Consider the following 17,769-nt stretch of genomic DNA (forward strand, 5'->3'; position numbering starts at 1 on the left):
CTTTAATAATAAAATACTAACTGGGTGTAGCAATATTCAGCACTTATGTTTTTAACATTTTCAGTATATTACAAAAGCTTAATTCAATTCTGGTCTGTTCTAAGGACAGGGAGCTAGAAACTCCTGAGTTTTAATCTCTGCTCTGATACTGATTATTTTTGTGGGCTTGGGCAAGTCACTTAATCTCTCTGTGCGCCCGCTATCCCATCTATAAAATGGGAATAATAGTACTTCCCTAATACACAGGTATACTGTGATAATCAGTGAATTAGGGCTTCATCCTGCAAACACATGCATAAATCTTGGCATGATTAGAGTTTGAGTATTCTGAGGAAGAGCTCTACTGAGAGAAAGTGCTATGGAACCACCCAGAAGAAATATCTAGTGTTTCCAAATTTTGAAATTTGACCATTGATTAATGCTTTTTCTTAAAGTTCCAGCTCCTGGAATCCCGTGATTATGGATAATTTCAGCTGACTCATATTTATAAGTTTCTAGCCTTTGTGGCTACTAAGGAACGCTTCAGAATGGGACCCTGAGTGGCAAACACCAGAATAAAATGAAAAAGAGCAAGAATCTATTATTATTTTAAAAAATCTTTTGCATTTTAAGATAAACTCATAATTTTTCAGAGGCCTGACTCATGATTTTTGAATGCTGGTGTTAGCAATACTTGACATGTATAAGCATAAGGAACTATAATTATAGGCAGAAAAGTGAGGACAGAATCTGTATGTTACATCATATCTCCCATTAGAATTACTGTTTACCTTTTTATTTTCAGTAATTGCTGTAACAACAGTGACACCAACATGGATTCAGTCATAGCAATATGAGGCGCTTGAGTTTTGCAGTGGCTTTGCTCTGGAACTTCCATTATATACATTGTGTGGCTGCAGCATTTGGCATTGTACCTGTACAATGTATCTGTGATTGTTTAAAGCCCTGAACGCTTTATGGACTACTGACAGAAAGTAACCAGGAGTCCAGAGGGTCTTCATTATACATTGATTAAAAAACAAACAAACAAACAAACAAAAAGTCCACCTCATATAGGAAGGAGAGAAAAGGACTGAAAAATACCATAATCTTGTCTGATAGTTTCACTGTATGCTGGTGATATGTTCCTCTTGAAATTGGGTGAAAATGCCTTTTGCCTGGCATAAATGTTTTCAGATTTGTTTCTTTTAAAAAAGGAAGCTGGTGCTTCTTGTTCTCTCAAAATCGCCTCTGCATTTGTTTGGAAAAGATTATTGATTGGATTGTTAATTTAAATAGTCTGTGGTTGTTGTGACAGCGCACATTGTTACAATTAACCTTGTGAGACAGAATTCATTATTGAAGAAGCACTAATGAGCCATTCTAAGGTCTGTACTGATTACAGAATGCCTGCATGCAGCAGCTCACTTTTGGCCGCAATGTCATTCCTGGTCTTTAGTGTCACATAGTCAGTGAAGGCTGGAAAGATTTAAAATATTGTTCAAGATATTTATGTGAAAATCTTCCACCCTCCTATCCTATACTAGCACTATATGCATGCCCAGTGAAACTGATTTCTCCTACCTCCAAAGCAGCCGTCTACTGGCTGTGTTGTAAGATCAACCAAAATGATGTTTAAAGCAACAATGGGGCACCTATGAAGTACTGGTAATGCAGGTGTGAGCCACAGAAATTCATTCAGATTTGGGTTCTGATTCTGGTCTATCTACGCATTAAACTAGTTGCTGAAGGCAAGGGGATTGCTTCGTGTCACCCTCCTTAATGCAGCTGTGACTGCATGTCTTTATGGTGTTCCATAGCGAAAGTTACCGTTAGAGTCCAGTGATGGTCTGTTAGAAAAGAAGCCGTGTAAATCTTTGTCTGGGCTACTACCTTTGTGCATTTTAGCCGTCTGTCTATTTACTTCAAGGACACTATACATGTGTACTACTTCTCACTCCTGTGAGCTTGCAGAGCCCAGACAGATATGTGAGACGGAACTGGAGTCTCTTATTATCTGTGTTATTAACTGGGTTTCAACTGCAGAACCTTCCCTGCACATCTCAACAGCACCTGACCTATGTTAAATACAGTTTATCACAGGACTATAGGAATAAAGTATTTCTAGGCAGTCACAACCCCATACACAGAGAGCAATACCATCTTCATAGCTCCCTGTTGCACACAGCTCCACCACGTCTTTCGTGTGGGCCATTCTGTGGGCTGCTCTTTGTGCAAGTCAGTAATTGTAAACAGGCCTTTTCTGCTATGACTATGAACCTGCAAAAATATGTCTGTCGGACTGGAGTTCAATTAGTCTGCTCTCCCATGCTTCGCAGGGGGAATGCCAGGAGCTGTTCTTCTCAGGAGCGTGGTACAGCATAGCCACAGAAATTCTCTCTGCTATGGCGTTTCCACTCTATCACACAGAAGACAAGGCCATTCTAGAGTGGAGCTGGAGAGAGCAGAAAGGAGAGCAGGGCAAAGAAAACTCCTTTGACTTCTGTGCTGTCAACTACACAGCGACAAAGTCTCCAAGCTTTGATCGAACTCCCAGTGCACTCAGTGTCAGTTTTTCCATTGCCAGCAGGGGCAGTTGGACTGGGGCTGTGGTCATCATGAGGAAGGGCCTTGAACATGAATCAGAACCTGACTTGGAGGTTGGAAGGAGAGAGAGCCATGAGACAACCGTTTTCTTCAGAAAGTGAAGAAACTCAGGTATAGCAGAGAGAGAGAGTGCTAGTTCTAGGGATATACAATCATTTGGCCATTGGAAATTGGTTCTTCAGGAATCACAAAGTTCTGGGACAGAACACTGTGGATTGAATAAACTGGTACCCCATGCACGTGACTTTTGCTCTTCCTCTAAAAACAGGCCAGGCTGGCACGGCTAGTAGATCCAATGGCTAGGAAATGTTTTACAATCTCCATTATCATTTATTACCCTAACTCAAGAGGCTGATTTCTTGTAGGACTTGTGGCAGAAGGAGCAGGGCGGATTAATTCAGGGAGGGCATACATTGGATGAGGAGCAGCTTGTAAGAAATTGCCAAGATGTTTTTGGGAGGAACAGATGGGAGGGGTAGAAAAGTGGGTGGCCCAGGCTGAGCTTGTTGGCAAAGCAGAATAGGGCCAAAGGTGACATGATAGAAGATAGATGTGGATAAGGGAGGAGGAATAAAGCTGTGGAAGCCCTTGGTGGCTGGAACAAGAAACCTGAACTTCCTGTGGTGTAAAGGAGGAAGCTAGTAGCGGGAATTGAAAAGGAAGAGGATGTGGCCAGAACAAGGGGCAAGAAGTATGTGTGCAGCAACGGTGCTGTGTGTGGGCAGGAAGAAGGTGATGCTGATGTCAGGGAAGCTGAAGAGGAGCAAGTGATAGGCATGTGGTGAGGAGAGCCTTCTTTGTGTCTAGACAACAAAAACAGTATTCTAAAAACATTATGGAAGAAGAAGTGGAAAGATTTGGAAACAGTCTGGATATATGGGGAAAGAGAGGGAATGATTCCTGGGTCGGGGTCTGATTGCCAGGCAGAATGGAGCTGTCGTCCAGACTAACAGATAACGCAGGCTTTGTGTGTGCATGTGTGCATACCGAGCCCTAATTTACTTTCTCTTAAATTTCATTCCTTTCCTTCTGGTGCTGATTTCATGTGTGACTGAAGCTGGTGACTCTGTGATTAGTGCATGGGGTCCCTGTCTGAGTGGGTTTGTTTGATATATCCCAGCACTGTGCAGCCTTTGTGGACATCGATTAGTTGCTATTGCAATGAACTCTTCTCTTACGTGTCGCATGGTGTGCTTGTTCAGATTACTGACATTAAAATGAACTTCTGTTTTTGCCGGGAGTTAACCCTGAAGGCCCAGCCAAGTGTCAAGTCAGGTTCTGCAGGCTCCATCTCAGCAAGAATGCCTTGAGTCACTCTCAGAGATAGCTCCAGTCACAAAATCTGGGCCTGGACATTGCATAGTTCAGGATGTGCAGAGCCTTAGTGTTGGTTTGATGCATTGTAATGATAGGTTCCATTTGCGAAATTTGAATTTAATTCTGGACAGAGATTTTAAACACTCCAAAGACTGGCAATCTTCTTAGCTAGGGTTTTGTTCTGGCCCTGCCAGTACACACATTGAGACAGTTTATTCTAGCTACTAAAAAAATAACATTAACAGACACTGACACTGATTTTAATATTGCCTCCCTTTTATGTTCTGTTCTTTTCTTAATTTCTGAGCATTTATTTTACCACTAGATATTTTTAGTTTGCACATCGATCCAACACTAATGTAACCAGGGACCCAGAATCCTACAGCTATTGGTGACTGTACAATAATTGATTTGTAAAGAAGGGCTATTCTCTATCAGCATTATTGGTTACCCAGCCAGTCTCAGAAACCATTTATGTAACTGCCTAAAAAAATAGAAGCTGCCAAATATTACATAGTAATGACTGGACAGTACAACAGAAAGAGAGAAACATTGCTGAGGGGTATGGTAGTGAAAGGAAAATTCCCACATCCACATTTGTAACCACCAGGGAATGACAGACGTTAAATTATTTTCAAAATATCTTCTACTTTTCTACTTTGGCCACCCTAGTAAGAAACGGCCTTACAACAATGGAGTTAAAAGGCTTTTTTCCCCCCCGGTCATACTGGTAACTGCCCAATATTAGCAGGTGTGCAAGAGACAAACCATTGTGTATTTGTACAGTATTCCTGAAGATGTCTAAAACTACATTGTGTGTGTGTGTGTGTGTGAGCCTTATATACATCCACACACACACTTCCTTTATGTACCTCTTTCCCCCCATGCAGTATGTAATGATAATACTTGTGTGTAGCACAGAAGGTGTAAAACACAATGGTTTCTGAGAAAAAAGACAATATTTAACTCCAGGTGACCCTTGCAAACTCGAATAGTGATCTTGGGATACAGTACTTTATTTAGTGGTGTCTATGGGGTTTTTTCTTGTTCTGTTTTACAGAAGAAACACTCACCCTACCTTGGTTTTCTTGTTTGTTTATATTTTCCCCTCCAGAAAGCCCATTGCTGACCCCGCTACCGTGGTACTGCTGTTTCACAAAGCTGGAGTTGACACGCATGTAGGAGTGGGGGTTGTCGCTCTGGCAATTTGTCCTTCCCAAATAGATGTGACTGTTTTGCTAGCTTTCCTGTATTTATTCCTTTTGTTTAGTTTGTTTGGGGGAGTTATTGGCTTTTTGTTTCTGTTTTTTTTGATCCTGGAAGGTTAGCTGTGCAATTTGGTTTCTTCTGTGCCAAACAACCTGAGTAGCACAGAGCTCTTAAAAACCCCATCCCCCTTCATGTTGTCCCTGGCTCTGCTGCTCCCACTCAAGCAAAGTTTACAGAATCATTCCTTTATGCGTAGATCTTTGGACAGTGGGAAGGGAAGCCTTGAAAAGAGAAATAAAATCCCATCTCTACCATGACCTTCAATCAGGCTGAATTAACTGGCAATTAAAGCACAATTCAATTCCTATTAAGATGGATAAGTTCCTTCTGGAAGTGGGAGCTTCTGATTTCTTTTCTTCTCTCACTTTCTTTTAAAATAAATGTTTTTAAGAGCTCTGAACAAAACTGCTTTGCCAATGGGGAAATGAGCCGGGATTTCTCTGATTTTTTTTGTGTGCCCAGCAGCGAAAGGGTTAATGCCTGCTTTCCTCTTTGGTATCCGTTAGTTGCCGCCCATGTTGTGATCAGTCCATGTCCATGTGTATTTTGTCCCCAAACTTAATGAGTAATTAAAAGAGTAAGCCTTAATAATGACAGTCCTCTCCAATTCTCTTCAGGACATCCGACCTGCCTGCAATTCACCACAAACATGACTGAAGCTGTGAAAACCTATAAGTGGCAATGCATTGAGTGCAAATCCTGCAGCCTCTGTGGGACTTCTGAAAATGATGTGAGTTTGTTTATTTTTTATGCAGTTTAGTGCTGGTGAAAGCTTCTGTAATGACTGCCTGTCCTCTGTTTCGCTACAAAATTCTATAACAGTGGCAACAGTGATGTCTCGCGCCTCCAGTATAAACACCAAAGAGGGGGTGGAGTTATTTAAGTGAAAGGCCTGTGCTGACATCAGAACAAATTCAACATAAATTGGCCATCAGCAAGTTTAGGGTTAACATTAGAAGAATCTTTCTAATCATTAGAGGAACAATGGTTCCGCATCAGAGGAGTGATGTTCTGGAAAAGCCTTCCAAGGAAAGCAACGGGGGAGGGGGAGGGAACCCAACTGGATTCAAGACTGAACTTGATAAGTTTATGTAGGAGGTGATATAATAAGACTGCCCACAACTGCACGTATCCCATATTCTCAGCAGCTGGAGATGGACACTAGGGATACATCTACACTACAGAAAAGATCGAAGCTGCCACTGTCAATCTTCCAGGATTCAAATTAGCGGGTCTAGTGAAGACATGCTAATTCAAACTGAGAGGATCATTCTGGTCACTGCCAGTAGTCCTGCATCCACAAGGAGTAAGGGAAGTCAAAGGGAGAGTGCTCTCCCTTTGACTTCCTGAAATGTGTATAGTGCCAAAAGTCGAGTTTAGGTACTTTGACTTCATCTATGCAATTAATGTAGCTGAAGTTGCGTATCTTAATTTGACCTTATCCTGTACTGTAGACATACCCTACATGGGGAGGGCTGTCTGGGTAAGTCTACATAGCAGTGCTATTTTGGGATAATGGATGTTATCCCGAAATAGCATTCTGCGCATCTTAACAACACGCCCATTATTTTGAAATACATTTGAAATAATGGGCTTCTTATTCCGTCTTTTTGTAAACCTCATTGCATGAGGATTAAGGAAGACACTGGAATAATGATTTATTTCAAAATTAGTCCTGTGTAGACAGCGCCAAATTTCAAAATAAGATATTTGAAAATAAGCTACACAATTTGTGTCGCTCAAATTGCATAGTTCATTTCGAGATATGTGCCACTGTGTTACTACAGAGAAATCTTTCCCAGGTCTCTGGCTGGTAGGTCTTCCCACATGCTCAGGGTCTAACTGGTCACCGTATTTGGGGTTGTAAAGGAATTTCTTTCTGGGTCAGGTTGGCAGACACCCTGGCTGCATCTAGACTGGCAAGTTTTTCCGCAAAAGCATCTGCTTTTGCGGAAAAACTTGTCATCTGTCTACACTGGCTGCTTAAATTTCCGCAAGAACACTGACGATCTCATGTAAGATTGTCAGTGTTCTTGCGGAAATGCTTTTGCGCAAGAGGGCCAGTGTAGACAGCTAAAAACTGTTTTGCGCAAAAAAGCCCCCATGGCGAAAATGGCGATCGGGGCTTTCTTGCGCAAAACCACATCTAGATTGGCACAGACACTTTTCCACAAAAAGTGCTTTTGCGCAAAAGCGTCCATGCCAATCTAGATGCTCTTTACCGCAAATGCTTTTAACGGAAAAACTTTTCCGTTAAAAGCATTTGCGGAAAATCATGCCAGTCTAGACGTAGCCCCTGGTTTTTTTTTTAACCTTCCTCTGCATCTTGAGGCACAGGCCACCTGCTGGGTTGAAGTAGAGTAAATGGAGAATTATCTTTGACTTGCTATGGGTCTATTAAGGAAGAGGAGGGAGAGGATCTGTGATGTGCAGGAAGTCAGACTAGATGACCGTGACTGTCCTTCTGGTCTTAAAGTCTGTGTGGGTATAATGAAGTGGGAAATCCAATCTCATATATAGATGTGGTCTGCATCTCTCCATTTATCTGATCTTGTTGGTGGATTCCCCAGCTCAAAGGGAGATTTCTCAGTTGGAAACTCAAGCTGTCTTGTACATCTCAGAGATGGCCAGGAGGGATTGCTGTGGCAAAGTGATGAGAGCGTGGTGGTTGACCCTGGAAGCAATAATGTGATGTTTTGTAAATCCGTTCATGTTCCTTATATCCTTATTGTTAAAGCTATGTTAAAAAATGCACACTACTGATTACATATGCTTGTTTTCCTACCTTGGTAATAGACTAATTTGCATTCTCTTTCCTTCCCCTCACATCCTCAACAATTCTGCTTCAGGACCAGCTGCTCTTCTGTGATGACTGCGACCGTGGCTATCACATGTATTGCTTAAATCCACCAGTATCTGAGCCCCCAGAAGGTAACATGTTTTGGAAGTCTACATCAAGAGCCACAGAAGGGCCTACAGGGAGGAGGGAAAAATTCAGAAGGTGGCCTTGGGCAAGGTGGATGAAGGAACCAGACTCAGAGCAATGAGGCAGAGGCAAAATGTCAGGCACCTTTTTAGTGCACATCTGATTGATGACAGTTGGCTAGCAGGGAAGCAGATCAAGGACCCAGTTTTGAAGGAATACGAGAGACCATTTGGAAGTGTTGAAAGAGTCTTTATTGGGAGAAACCTGAGCTAGAAGAAATCTCCTGTGTAGGAGGGGTGAGGGCTGATAATTTGGTGGATTGGACCATTAACCTATTTCTCAATTGTGGGGAATTCACAATATCCCTTGATGAAGCTATGCAGGGAGTAGCCTGTCCTTCCTGACGCATGCTGAATTTTTCAAGGGAAAAAGCAATCTCAGTGGCATTTCCTCTTGAAAACCACACTTCTCACCTGAATGTTGTGTTCTCCTTCCAGGTATTGTCCCAACAGGCATGCCACGTTATTAATCAGAGGTGTGTTTTGTCAGCAGTCTCTGCAGGTCTGGGCCTGCACAATACTCATCCTGGTGCTCCAGACCAAGGATGTATGAGAAGGGATGGTTCTGTGGCACACTACTTTCTCAACTGAGCATTGTGTTGTTTATTAGATTAACCTTTTAGTTATCCATTTTCCTTTTTTTTTAAATTTTCCTTGTCTTCCTTTTATTTTTAGTACTCTGTTTCTTTTTCTCCTCACAAGTTTGTGCCTTTGAGGAGAGGGGTTCCCTCCTTCCCATTTTTGTTAGCCATTGTTACAGCCTCCATCACCCTCAGCCTTGCCTCACTTTTGTGAGTTAAGATCTACACCCTGCCAAACCTGCCACACACTAGCTGGCATTCTAGCTACTTCCACTGTCTTAGACTCTCATATCCCATTGAAGTGCAAGGTCTGCTCTGGATTCAAGAGCAGATCAAGGAAACTGAGGGAAGTCATAATGAAACTGTTTCTTATGGAATATTCCCTGAGTCCTGACAGATCTCAGTGCCCCCATCCCCCATACATTGGCCTCATCTTCTCAGACTGTTCCGGTGACTTCTTTGGCTCTAGCTCTGTTTAGCAAAAACCAAGGCCCCTGAAGCATTCAGAGAAGAAGAGACCTTGGTCTCCTGATAGGAAGTCTAAATGGAGGGAAAAGTCTCCTCAAAGTCTAAGGAGACCTTGTATCCTGCTGAAGGTACTGCTTAGATTTCTGCTTTCTTCAATACTGAGGACCTGGCATTGTTGAAAAAGAACTCCAGAATGGTGTGTACTGAAAAATACCTTGTCAAAAAACCCAGCTTGGCACCAACATTGGTATCTTCAAAGTCCTCCAAGCACTGAGACTCTTCAAAGAAATTACCACTGGCCCCAGATCTTGCACCCTCTGAGGACCACAGACTCAAGGAGAGTGCAGAAAGCCCATCTGTACTGTCTTTGTACCACTTGAATCATGTCAGCTTAAGGAGCACTGATCTGGATTGCTTCATTCCTCTCCTATGAGGACTACTGAATGTCTCAGGCTTGAGTCTTTTCTCCTGAGTGGCTGAGGGCCTTTCAGCCTACATTAAAGTACCAGCTGGTATTGCAGCCCCCTCCTACAAAGACCGGGGCAATAGTATTGACGCAGATGCCAATACCTACTGAATGCCAGTACTGATTCTCCCAGCCTCTCCATTGGGCACAAGAGATGACAAATCTTCAAAATCAGACATCTCTGTCTAAGATTACACCATCTTCCTATTCCAACTTCCCATCCCAATGGTTTACCCTCATGATGAGAACTCCTAAAAGTAGTCACCACCTATGTCTGGTAGGAACACTGAGGGGATCCTGTTCCTTTTCCATATGCCCTGTTACATTGGGCTTTCTGGAATCTTGAGCTCCCTGTGGTGACCAATTTTATACAGAGTTCTTATATAAAAGGGCCTGCAGCTATTTTTGTGTATCAGGGTCTTCCTAGAAAAGAGCAGAATATACTAGATATTCCCTTTGAAGGGCCCAAGATCTTCAGCAATGAGACAGGTGAGTCCCTTCAGGGTCTTTGTGGGTTTCTTGAAGCAGGAAGTTCAATCTCTCCTATTCCTGGAGAGAATTTATTTGGTTCCTAATAAATTCAACAGGAGGGGCTTTTACATTTTTGCATTCATCTTCCACAAGGATTCATCTCCCACGAGGATCATCCTCATAGATACATCCATGTTAGACTGGGGAGCTCACTTTCAGCACTCCACATCACAGGACAAATAGATCCCCCAAAATTGTTGCTCTATATCACAGCTACTCAACTTTGGAAGCCCCCAGGGCCACAATGATACTCACAGAACATGCTGAGGGCTGCAACTTCAAAATGGCTGGATATATATCAATGCAAATATATGCAAATAGCTTCTTTCATACTGACGGGCATGAATACAAAGATTAAGCCTTAAGCCGCTGCGCCGGACCCAGTCGTGGTCAGTATAAACCAGATAGCACCTCTCAGGCTCTGCCCACAAGGCTAAGCAACCATAACATTCCCACAATGCCCCAGCACTCCCAGCACCTCCTACCTGGGGCTAGAAATGCTGACACCCTGTACCCGTCTGTTCCAGCCAGCCCGTCTGCTTGCCTCTTTCAATGCTCACCCCACATGGGAGTAGTGATAGAGATGCAGCTGTGTTAGTCTGGTCTAGCTGAAACAAAAGACAGGACTATGCAGCACTTTAAAGACTAACAAAAATGGTTTATTAGGTGATGAGCTTTCGTGGGCCAGAACCACTTCCTCAGATCAATTTGTGGAAGAAAATTGGCACGACCATATATACCAAAGTGATACAATCAAAAAAAGTGAACACATATAAAATTGTCAAATCAAATTTTAGAACAGAGTGGAGGTAAGGAGGGAAGGTTAGTGTTTGTGAAGTAATGACATTAGGGGTGATAATTGGGGAAGCTATCTTTGTAATGGGTGAGCTAATAGGGGGAGGGATAGCTCAGCGGTTTGAGCATTGGCCTGCAAAACCTAGGGTTATGAGTTCAATCCTTGTGGAGGCTATTTGGGGCAAAAGTTTGTCAGGGATGGTACTTGGTCCTGCTGTGAAGGCAGGGGGCTGGACTTGATGACCTTTAAGGTCCCTTCCAGTTCTAGGAGATAGGCAATCTCCATTAATTAATTAGCATCTTTGTTGAGACCCATACATAAAGTGTCAAATTTAAGCATGAATGACAATTCTGAAGCTTCTCTTTGAAGTCTGGAGTTAAAATCTCTCTGAAGCAATATGCATGTTTTAAGGTCATTGAGAGACTGGTCAGTCTGGTTGAAATGGCAAGCAACAGCTTTCTCTCTGTGAAAGAGCCTGATGTCTGTTTTATGTGCATTGATTCTTTGGTGAAGAGTCTGAGAAGTTTGTCCAATGTACATAGCAGACGGACACTTTAGGTACATGATGGCATAAATTATATTCTGGCATATATATATTTCTGGATGAACAGGAATATGTGTTCTTGATCTTGTAATAGGCATGGTTAGGTCCAATAATGGTGTCAGCAGAGTAAAAATGTGGACAAAAAGTAAAGCTGGCACCAGGGTTTGTTGCAAGGGAAAGTTCCAGGATTGGTATTAGTGTGGTATTTCCTGTAGTTGTAGGTAAGAATCATCCTGAGGTTAGGTGGTTGTCTATAGGAGACTATGGGTCTGTCTCCCAGAGCCTCTCAGAGGGTAGTATCCTGTTCCAGTATAGGTTGTAGTTTATTGATAACGTGTTGGACGGGTTTAAGTTGGGGGCTATAGGTGATGACAAGTGGTGTTCTATTGTTGGTTTTCCTGGGTCTGTCTTGAAGTAGATGGTTTCTGGGTATTCATCTGACTATTTCAATTTTTTTTATTTCTCTGGGTGGGTAATTGAGGTTTATAAATGCTTGGTAGAGATCCTGAAGTTTCTGGTCTCTGTCAGTGGGATTAGAGCAGATGCGATTGTATCTAAGGGCTTGGCTATAGATGATGGATTGTATGGTGTGTCCTGGATGGGAGCTGGAGGCATGTAGGTAACTGTAGGAATCAGTGGGTTTTCTGTAGAGAGTGGTGTCTAATTTACCATTGGTGATTTGTACTGTGGTGTCCAGGAAATGGATCTCTCATGTAGAATGGTCCAGGCTGAGGTTAATGGTGGGGTGTAGGTTGTTAAAGTCTCTGTGGAATGCATCCAGTGTTTCTTGGCCATGGGTTCAGATCATAAAGATGTCATCGATGTAGCGTAAGTAGAGAAAGGGTAAAAGGGGACGGGATCTGAGGAAATGTTGTTCTAAGTCAGCCATAAAGATGTTAGCGTACTGTGGGGCCATGCGGGTACCCACGGCTGTGCTGCTGATCTGGAGGTATAAGTTGTCCCCAAATTGGAAATAATTGTGGGTGAGAACAAAGTTACATAGGTCTGCTACCAGGTTGGCAGTGGTAACCTCTGGGATAGTGTTTCTAATTGCTTGTAATCTGTCTTCATGTGGGATGTTGGTTTAGAGAGCTTCTACATCCATGGTAGCAAGGATGGCATTATTAGGGAGGTTATCGATGCTTTGTAGTTTTCTCAGAAAGTCAGTAGTATCTCGGAGATAACTGGGAGTGTTGGTTGCATAGAGTTTGAGAAGAGAGTCTACATATCTGCATAATCCAGTAGTGAGCGTGCCAATACCTGAGATGATGGGGCGTCCGGGGTGTCCAGGTTTATGGATTTTGGGAAGCAGATAGAACAATCCTGGTCGGGGTTCAGAAGGGAGACACTTTGCTGTTGTGGAGCGTTTCTAGTGGAGGCCATGTTCAAAGGATCCCACCCACAGGCAGTGTAAACCCAAACCACACCGTGGGCTGCAAACAAATGGACTCTGGGCCGCATGCAGCCTATGGGCTGCGTATTGAGTAGCCCTGCTCTATATCAACATTCTTGAGCTCAGGACAGTCCAATACATGTCTCTTTACTTTCTACTCAGGATTCAGAGTCACTTCATAAGAAACATGACAGACAATAGAGCTACAATATACTACATCACCACCACGGAGGCACAGAACCCCAACCTTTATGTGCAAAGGCACTAAAGCTCTGGAATGGGTGTCTAGCCCACCAAATTCACATCTCAACAGCCTGTCTATCAGGTCTGAAGAACACCTTTGCAGGCACTTTGAATGGACATTTTTGCCAGGATCACAGATAGGAGCTGAACAATTCTATCTTTCAGAAGATTGTTTCTTACTGAGGGGCTCTCCAGAGATAGAACTCTTTGTTACTCCAACCAATACAAAATGCCATCCCCTGTGCTTGGGGGGAGGACTTGGTCACAAGTCCCTAGGAGATGCCTTCCGCAGCCCTTAGCTTCAGATTCTGCTATACATTTATCCTCGATACAGTTGCTCCCCAGAATCTTAAACAAGCTTTAACAGTAGAAAGCAGTGGTTATCCTCTTAGCACCAGCATGGCTGACCCAAAAATAATTCCCAAACCTGACTCATCTAGCTCTGAGGCCACCTGTTCTCCTCTCACTGCTGACAGATTACCAGACCAGGAATCAGGGTGTGCATCCCCCCTTGTTATACCTATGGGTCTGGCTCTTTGATGGCTCTTGGGCCTAGAACAGGATTTTTCTCCTGAGCTGCAGTCTGTACTGCTGAATAGTAGGAAGGTGTCCCAAGGAAAACCTATTGTGAGGGTCCAGACCACCTCAGACCAGCAGCTGACCTGCATCCTGACTAACTTCACAGATAGGTAACCAATAAGCCCACCTGCACTGCCTTGAAACTGACAAAGTAGCCACAGCTCATCACTGGCAACTGGTTCAGCAGCCCTGCTTATAACCCTGGCTTCCAAGCAGATCAGTGGCTGCTAATGCATACTATATCTGCAAGCATCTCTTGTTCCAGTCCCCTGTTTTTGCTGCTGCGCCAACCTATTTCCCTTTAACTTCTGACTTTGGACTTTGATGCCTGGCTTTGCCCCTGGCCTAGAACTCTAGTTCATCCTCCAGCTCTGGCATTCAACTTCTGTCCTTCTGGTAGTTGGCTTGTTTCTGGTCTCTGCCCACCCGGGACACTGGATAAAACAGTAGGCTAAGCTCTTGTTTCAACCACTGACTGAACATGGCTTGGTTGGTGACGTCTACCTGCAAAAGTGGAAGAATTTCGAGATTTGATGCTCACAGCTGCCGTTCATACTTGACAACCTCTTAAATAAATAAAAGAAGCCTTAGGCTTATTTTTCAGTTTTGTTCCAGCCACCTGAAGAAGTTTCACTTTTTTGCACAACCTGCCAATATAAGTTTCCTGAAGGGATTGGCCAACCTCTTTCATTAAATAGGACAATCCACACTACTCTGGGACCTTGATCTAGTTCTCAGTGTAATTAGAAACATATGGAGAGTTGTTCCCTGCTGCAAAAACCTGAGTTCCTTATAATCAGAAGGATAAGTGGTTTGGGAGCTCTTAAACTGATCCCCATACACTGTGTACTAGTGAGGCAAGGTGACTCTTTGTCTTCATCTTTGCTTCTTATCTAAAATCTCATCAGACTTTCACATCTATCAGGACATTCAACTCCTGGGTTTTTTTTTTACTCCAAATCTCATCCTTCAAAGAAAAAGATCTGTCTCCATATGCTAGATGTGAAAAGAGCCCTTGTTTTCTATCTTTACCCTTCAAATCAACTCCTAGATTTTCATCTCATTCCAGATATTTTCAAAGCTGCCATCTGGTATACGTACATGGGAAAGTTCCAGGGTTGGTATTAGTGTGGTATGTCCTATAGTTGTCGGTAAGAATCATCCTGTAGGTAAGAATCATCTATAGGGTCAAAACATCTTGAAAAACTCCAGTTACTGTAGAGCCAAAGACTCTCTCCTTTTCTTCCCCAATAGAGTTTATAAATGCCCTGATTAGAGACAGGCTTATCATTTAGGCCATTCTCTAATGTTTTTGGGGAATGGTTTTGTTTTTGTTAATCTACATTATGTCATTACACAGGGTCATAATGGCCAGTGGGACTCCAACTTTTTGTTTTGTTCAGACAGCATATGCAGTGCCTCCTGGACATATTTAGATTTAAAAAAAACTATTTAGAGTAGTTTTCAGTGCTCTTCAGAAGCTCTGCATCGTTGAAAGGAAAGAATTTTCAGATCTGTATTATGTTCAGTACATAGTTATGTCCTTGGAAAAAATTCCACTTGAAAGTGTTTCTGCTGGTTCTGGTTTTTAGTTGGTTTTAGAACCGAAGAACAGGTTTATTGATCTGTTAATTCTTGAGGTTAGTGGACCTTAAATTAAAGTCAACAGAGCTGAATAGAAACTGAGAATCCTACTGAATGATTCTATTTGAGTGTACTAGAATATCCAATAGGTACAAGACAAGAATAATTACAAATCAACTATGTAGCCATGATGTGTAAGAGCACAGGAGTTTTATGTTTTAAAAATTTTGTTAAAGAGGAAACCAAACTGATAGGGGAAGCATTTTGAAAATTGAATAGCCAAGATTTCTGTTTAATAGGGAAATGCTGGCATTACATTATCAAATGTCAAAAAGTATTGTGAGGCTGGGAATCACAACTGACAAGTAACTTCTGGGGATAATCTGACTCTACATAAAAAAACCTCAATGGGAAAGAAACAATGCAGTACTTGCTTCAGAAATATATTGGAAATTCCAGTTAGGGGAGATACCTGCAGTCCCATTGAAACCTAGGATACAAGCTGAATATTCAGAATTAATACTGTCCATGTGAGATTGATTGTTGATTGATTTACAGGAAGCTGGAGTTGTCATTTGTGCCGGGAACTACTCCGAGAGCGAGCATCAGCTTTTGGCTTTCAAGCATAAGGAGCTTCAGGGATCAAGACGCAATTTGCTTGTGGAGTCGTGGCACCATTGCACAGTTCCCATCCAGAACACAAAGACACACAGATACACACACACATCAAGAGAATGGACACTCAAGTATAAGAAGTGATAATGGTATTTATTGTCAAAGTAGATTTCACTAATACAGTAGGTGCTGGGTTCTACTAGAAGAAACATGTTCCTCTTTAATGCTCCAAATGGAATCTCTTGTGCATGGTTGATGCCGTATTGTAATAGGCTCACATGCATTATGTTAAGGGAGAAATTGCTATACTGATGCCGAGGAGTCAATTTTGTGCAGCCTTGTGCTTTTTAGTTTGGTCTTCTTTGTAAAGAACTAGCAACATAGTTCCCAAAACACAACTGATTAGATGCTTTGGTTGGGATGTTGGGAACTGTTTCTCCTCACAGACTTGCCTGAAAATTACTTTATTGCAACACTGTGTAGGACTAGAGAGGCTTTGAAGGTTGTGATAGCTCATTTTTTTCCTGAGTCGTGAATAACATGAGCATTTTGACACTGAAACAGGAACTGATCTAAAATTCCTGGAGTTACAATTTGTTTGCTGGATCATCAAGCCCTTTGATTTTACCAATATTAGAAATTTGATTTTAATTTAAATGAAAGAAGAATAGAATATACATATAGAACAAGAGACACGTACTCCACTCCTCTCCAGTTTCCTTTAATGTTCATGGAGAACATCTTAAAGTGATGCTGTTATATAACTCAGATCCAAAAGGCTGCTTTTATTTAAAAAGAGGTGAGGGGTAATGGTTTACAGAACCTGAAAGGAAAGATTGTCATGACGGTTTTAAAATTTAAATAAACATAGTTTTCCTTTATTGACACAGCCCCTTGCTGGGTAATGCACCCAAACAAAATAGCATTGGGTTTATGTATCAGAACAAGGAAGCATCACTGTAGTTCATTGTAGTGTCACTGTCCAAACTAAGTGAAATGGAAAAGAGTGAACAAAAACAACAAAACAAAAGCATCAGTGAAGAATAAGTATTTTTTAAACAATCTTCTCCATTTCAGTAATCTAAGGGGTGAAAAAAGGAAGGACTATTTTAAAAAATATATTATTTTTAAGGTTGCAAATTTGGTACTCCTGATTCTGTTAGGTATACAGAATTGTCCTCTCTTGGGTGTGATATATAAAATCTGTGTGTAAACAGACTGAAAATCTTGCCTGCAAGAAGGACTGTAGTATCAGGATGTCTATGCAAGTAGATAAGGACATTAAGGCTACGTCTAGACTGGCATGATTTTCCGGAAATGCTTTTAACGGAAAAGTGTAACAAAAAAAGCACTTTTTGCGGAAAAGTGTCCATGCCAATCTAGACGCGCTTTTCCGCAAAAAAGCCCCGATCGCCATTTTCGCGATCGGGGCTTTTTTGCGGAAAACAAATGTCAGCTGTCTATACTGGCCCTTTTGCGCAAAAGTTTTGCACAAAAGGACTTTTGCCCAAACGGGAACAGCATAGTATTTCCGCAAAAACACTGACAATCTTACATGAGATCATCAGTGCTTTTGCGGAAATTCAAGTGGCCAGTGTAGACAGCTGGCAAGTTTTTCCGGAAAAGCGGCTGATTTTCCGGAAAAACTGGCCAGTCTAGTCACAGCCTAAGAGTACGTCTACACAGCAGGGCTGAAGTCAAATTAAACTATGCAACTTGAGCTACATCAATTGCATAGCTGATGTCGGTCGAAATAGCTTAATTCAGATTTTGGAGTTGTCTACACTGCAGGAAGTCAAAAGAAGAACACTC

General features: G+C 42.2%; 1 protein-coding gene across 1 annotated transcript in view; it reads left to right on the top strand.

Moving 5' to 3' along the window:
* The window catches only part of DPF3 (double PHD fingers 3), a 229,148-nt gene extending 211,791 nt beyond the window's left edge, over window positions 1-17,357 (top strand). Inside the window, exons 9-11 of the mRNA XM_006130318.5 lie at window positions 5,790-5,902; window positions 8,022-8,103; window positions 15,901-17,357. Coding sequence (XP_006130380.1) covers window positions 5,790-5,902; window positions 8,022-8,103; window positions 15,901-15,971 — 266 coding nt within the window. The 3' untranslated portion in view covers window positions 15,972-17,357. The remainder of the gene's footprint in view (window positions 1-5,789; window positions 5,903-8,021; window positions 8,104-15,900) is intronic.
* Window positions 17,358-17,769: the final 412 nt, after the last annotated feature.

Source organism: Pelodiscus sinensis, chromosome 5 (assembly GCF_052426305.1).
Source record: "Pelodiscus sinensis isolate ZL-2025 chromosome 5, ASM5242630v1, whole genome shotgun sequence".
Classification (NCBI taxonomy): domain Eukaryota; kingdom Metazoa; phylum Chordata; order Testudines; family Trionychidae; genus Pelodiscus; species Pelodiscus sinensis.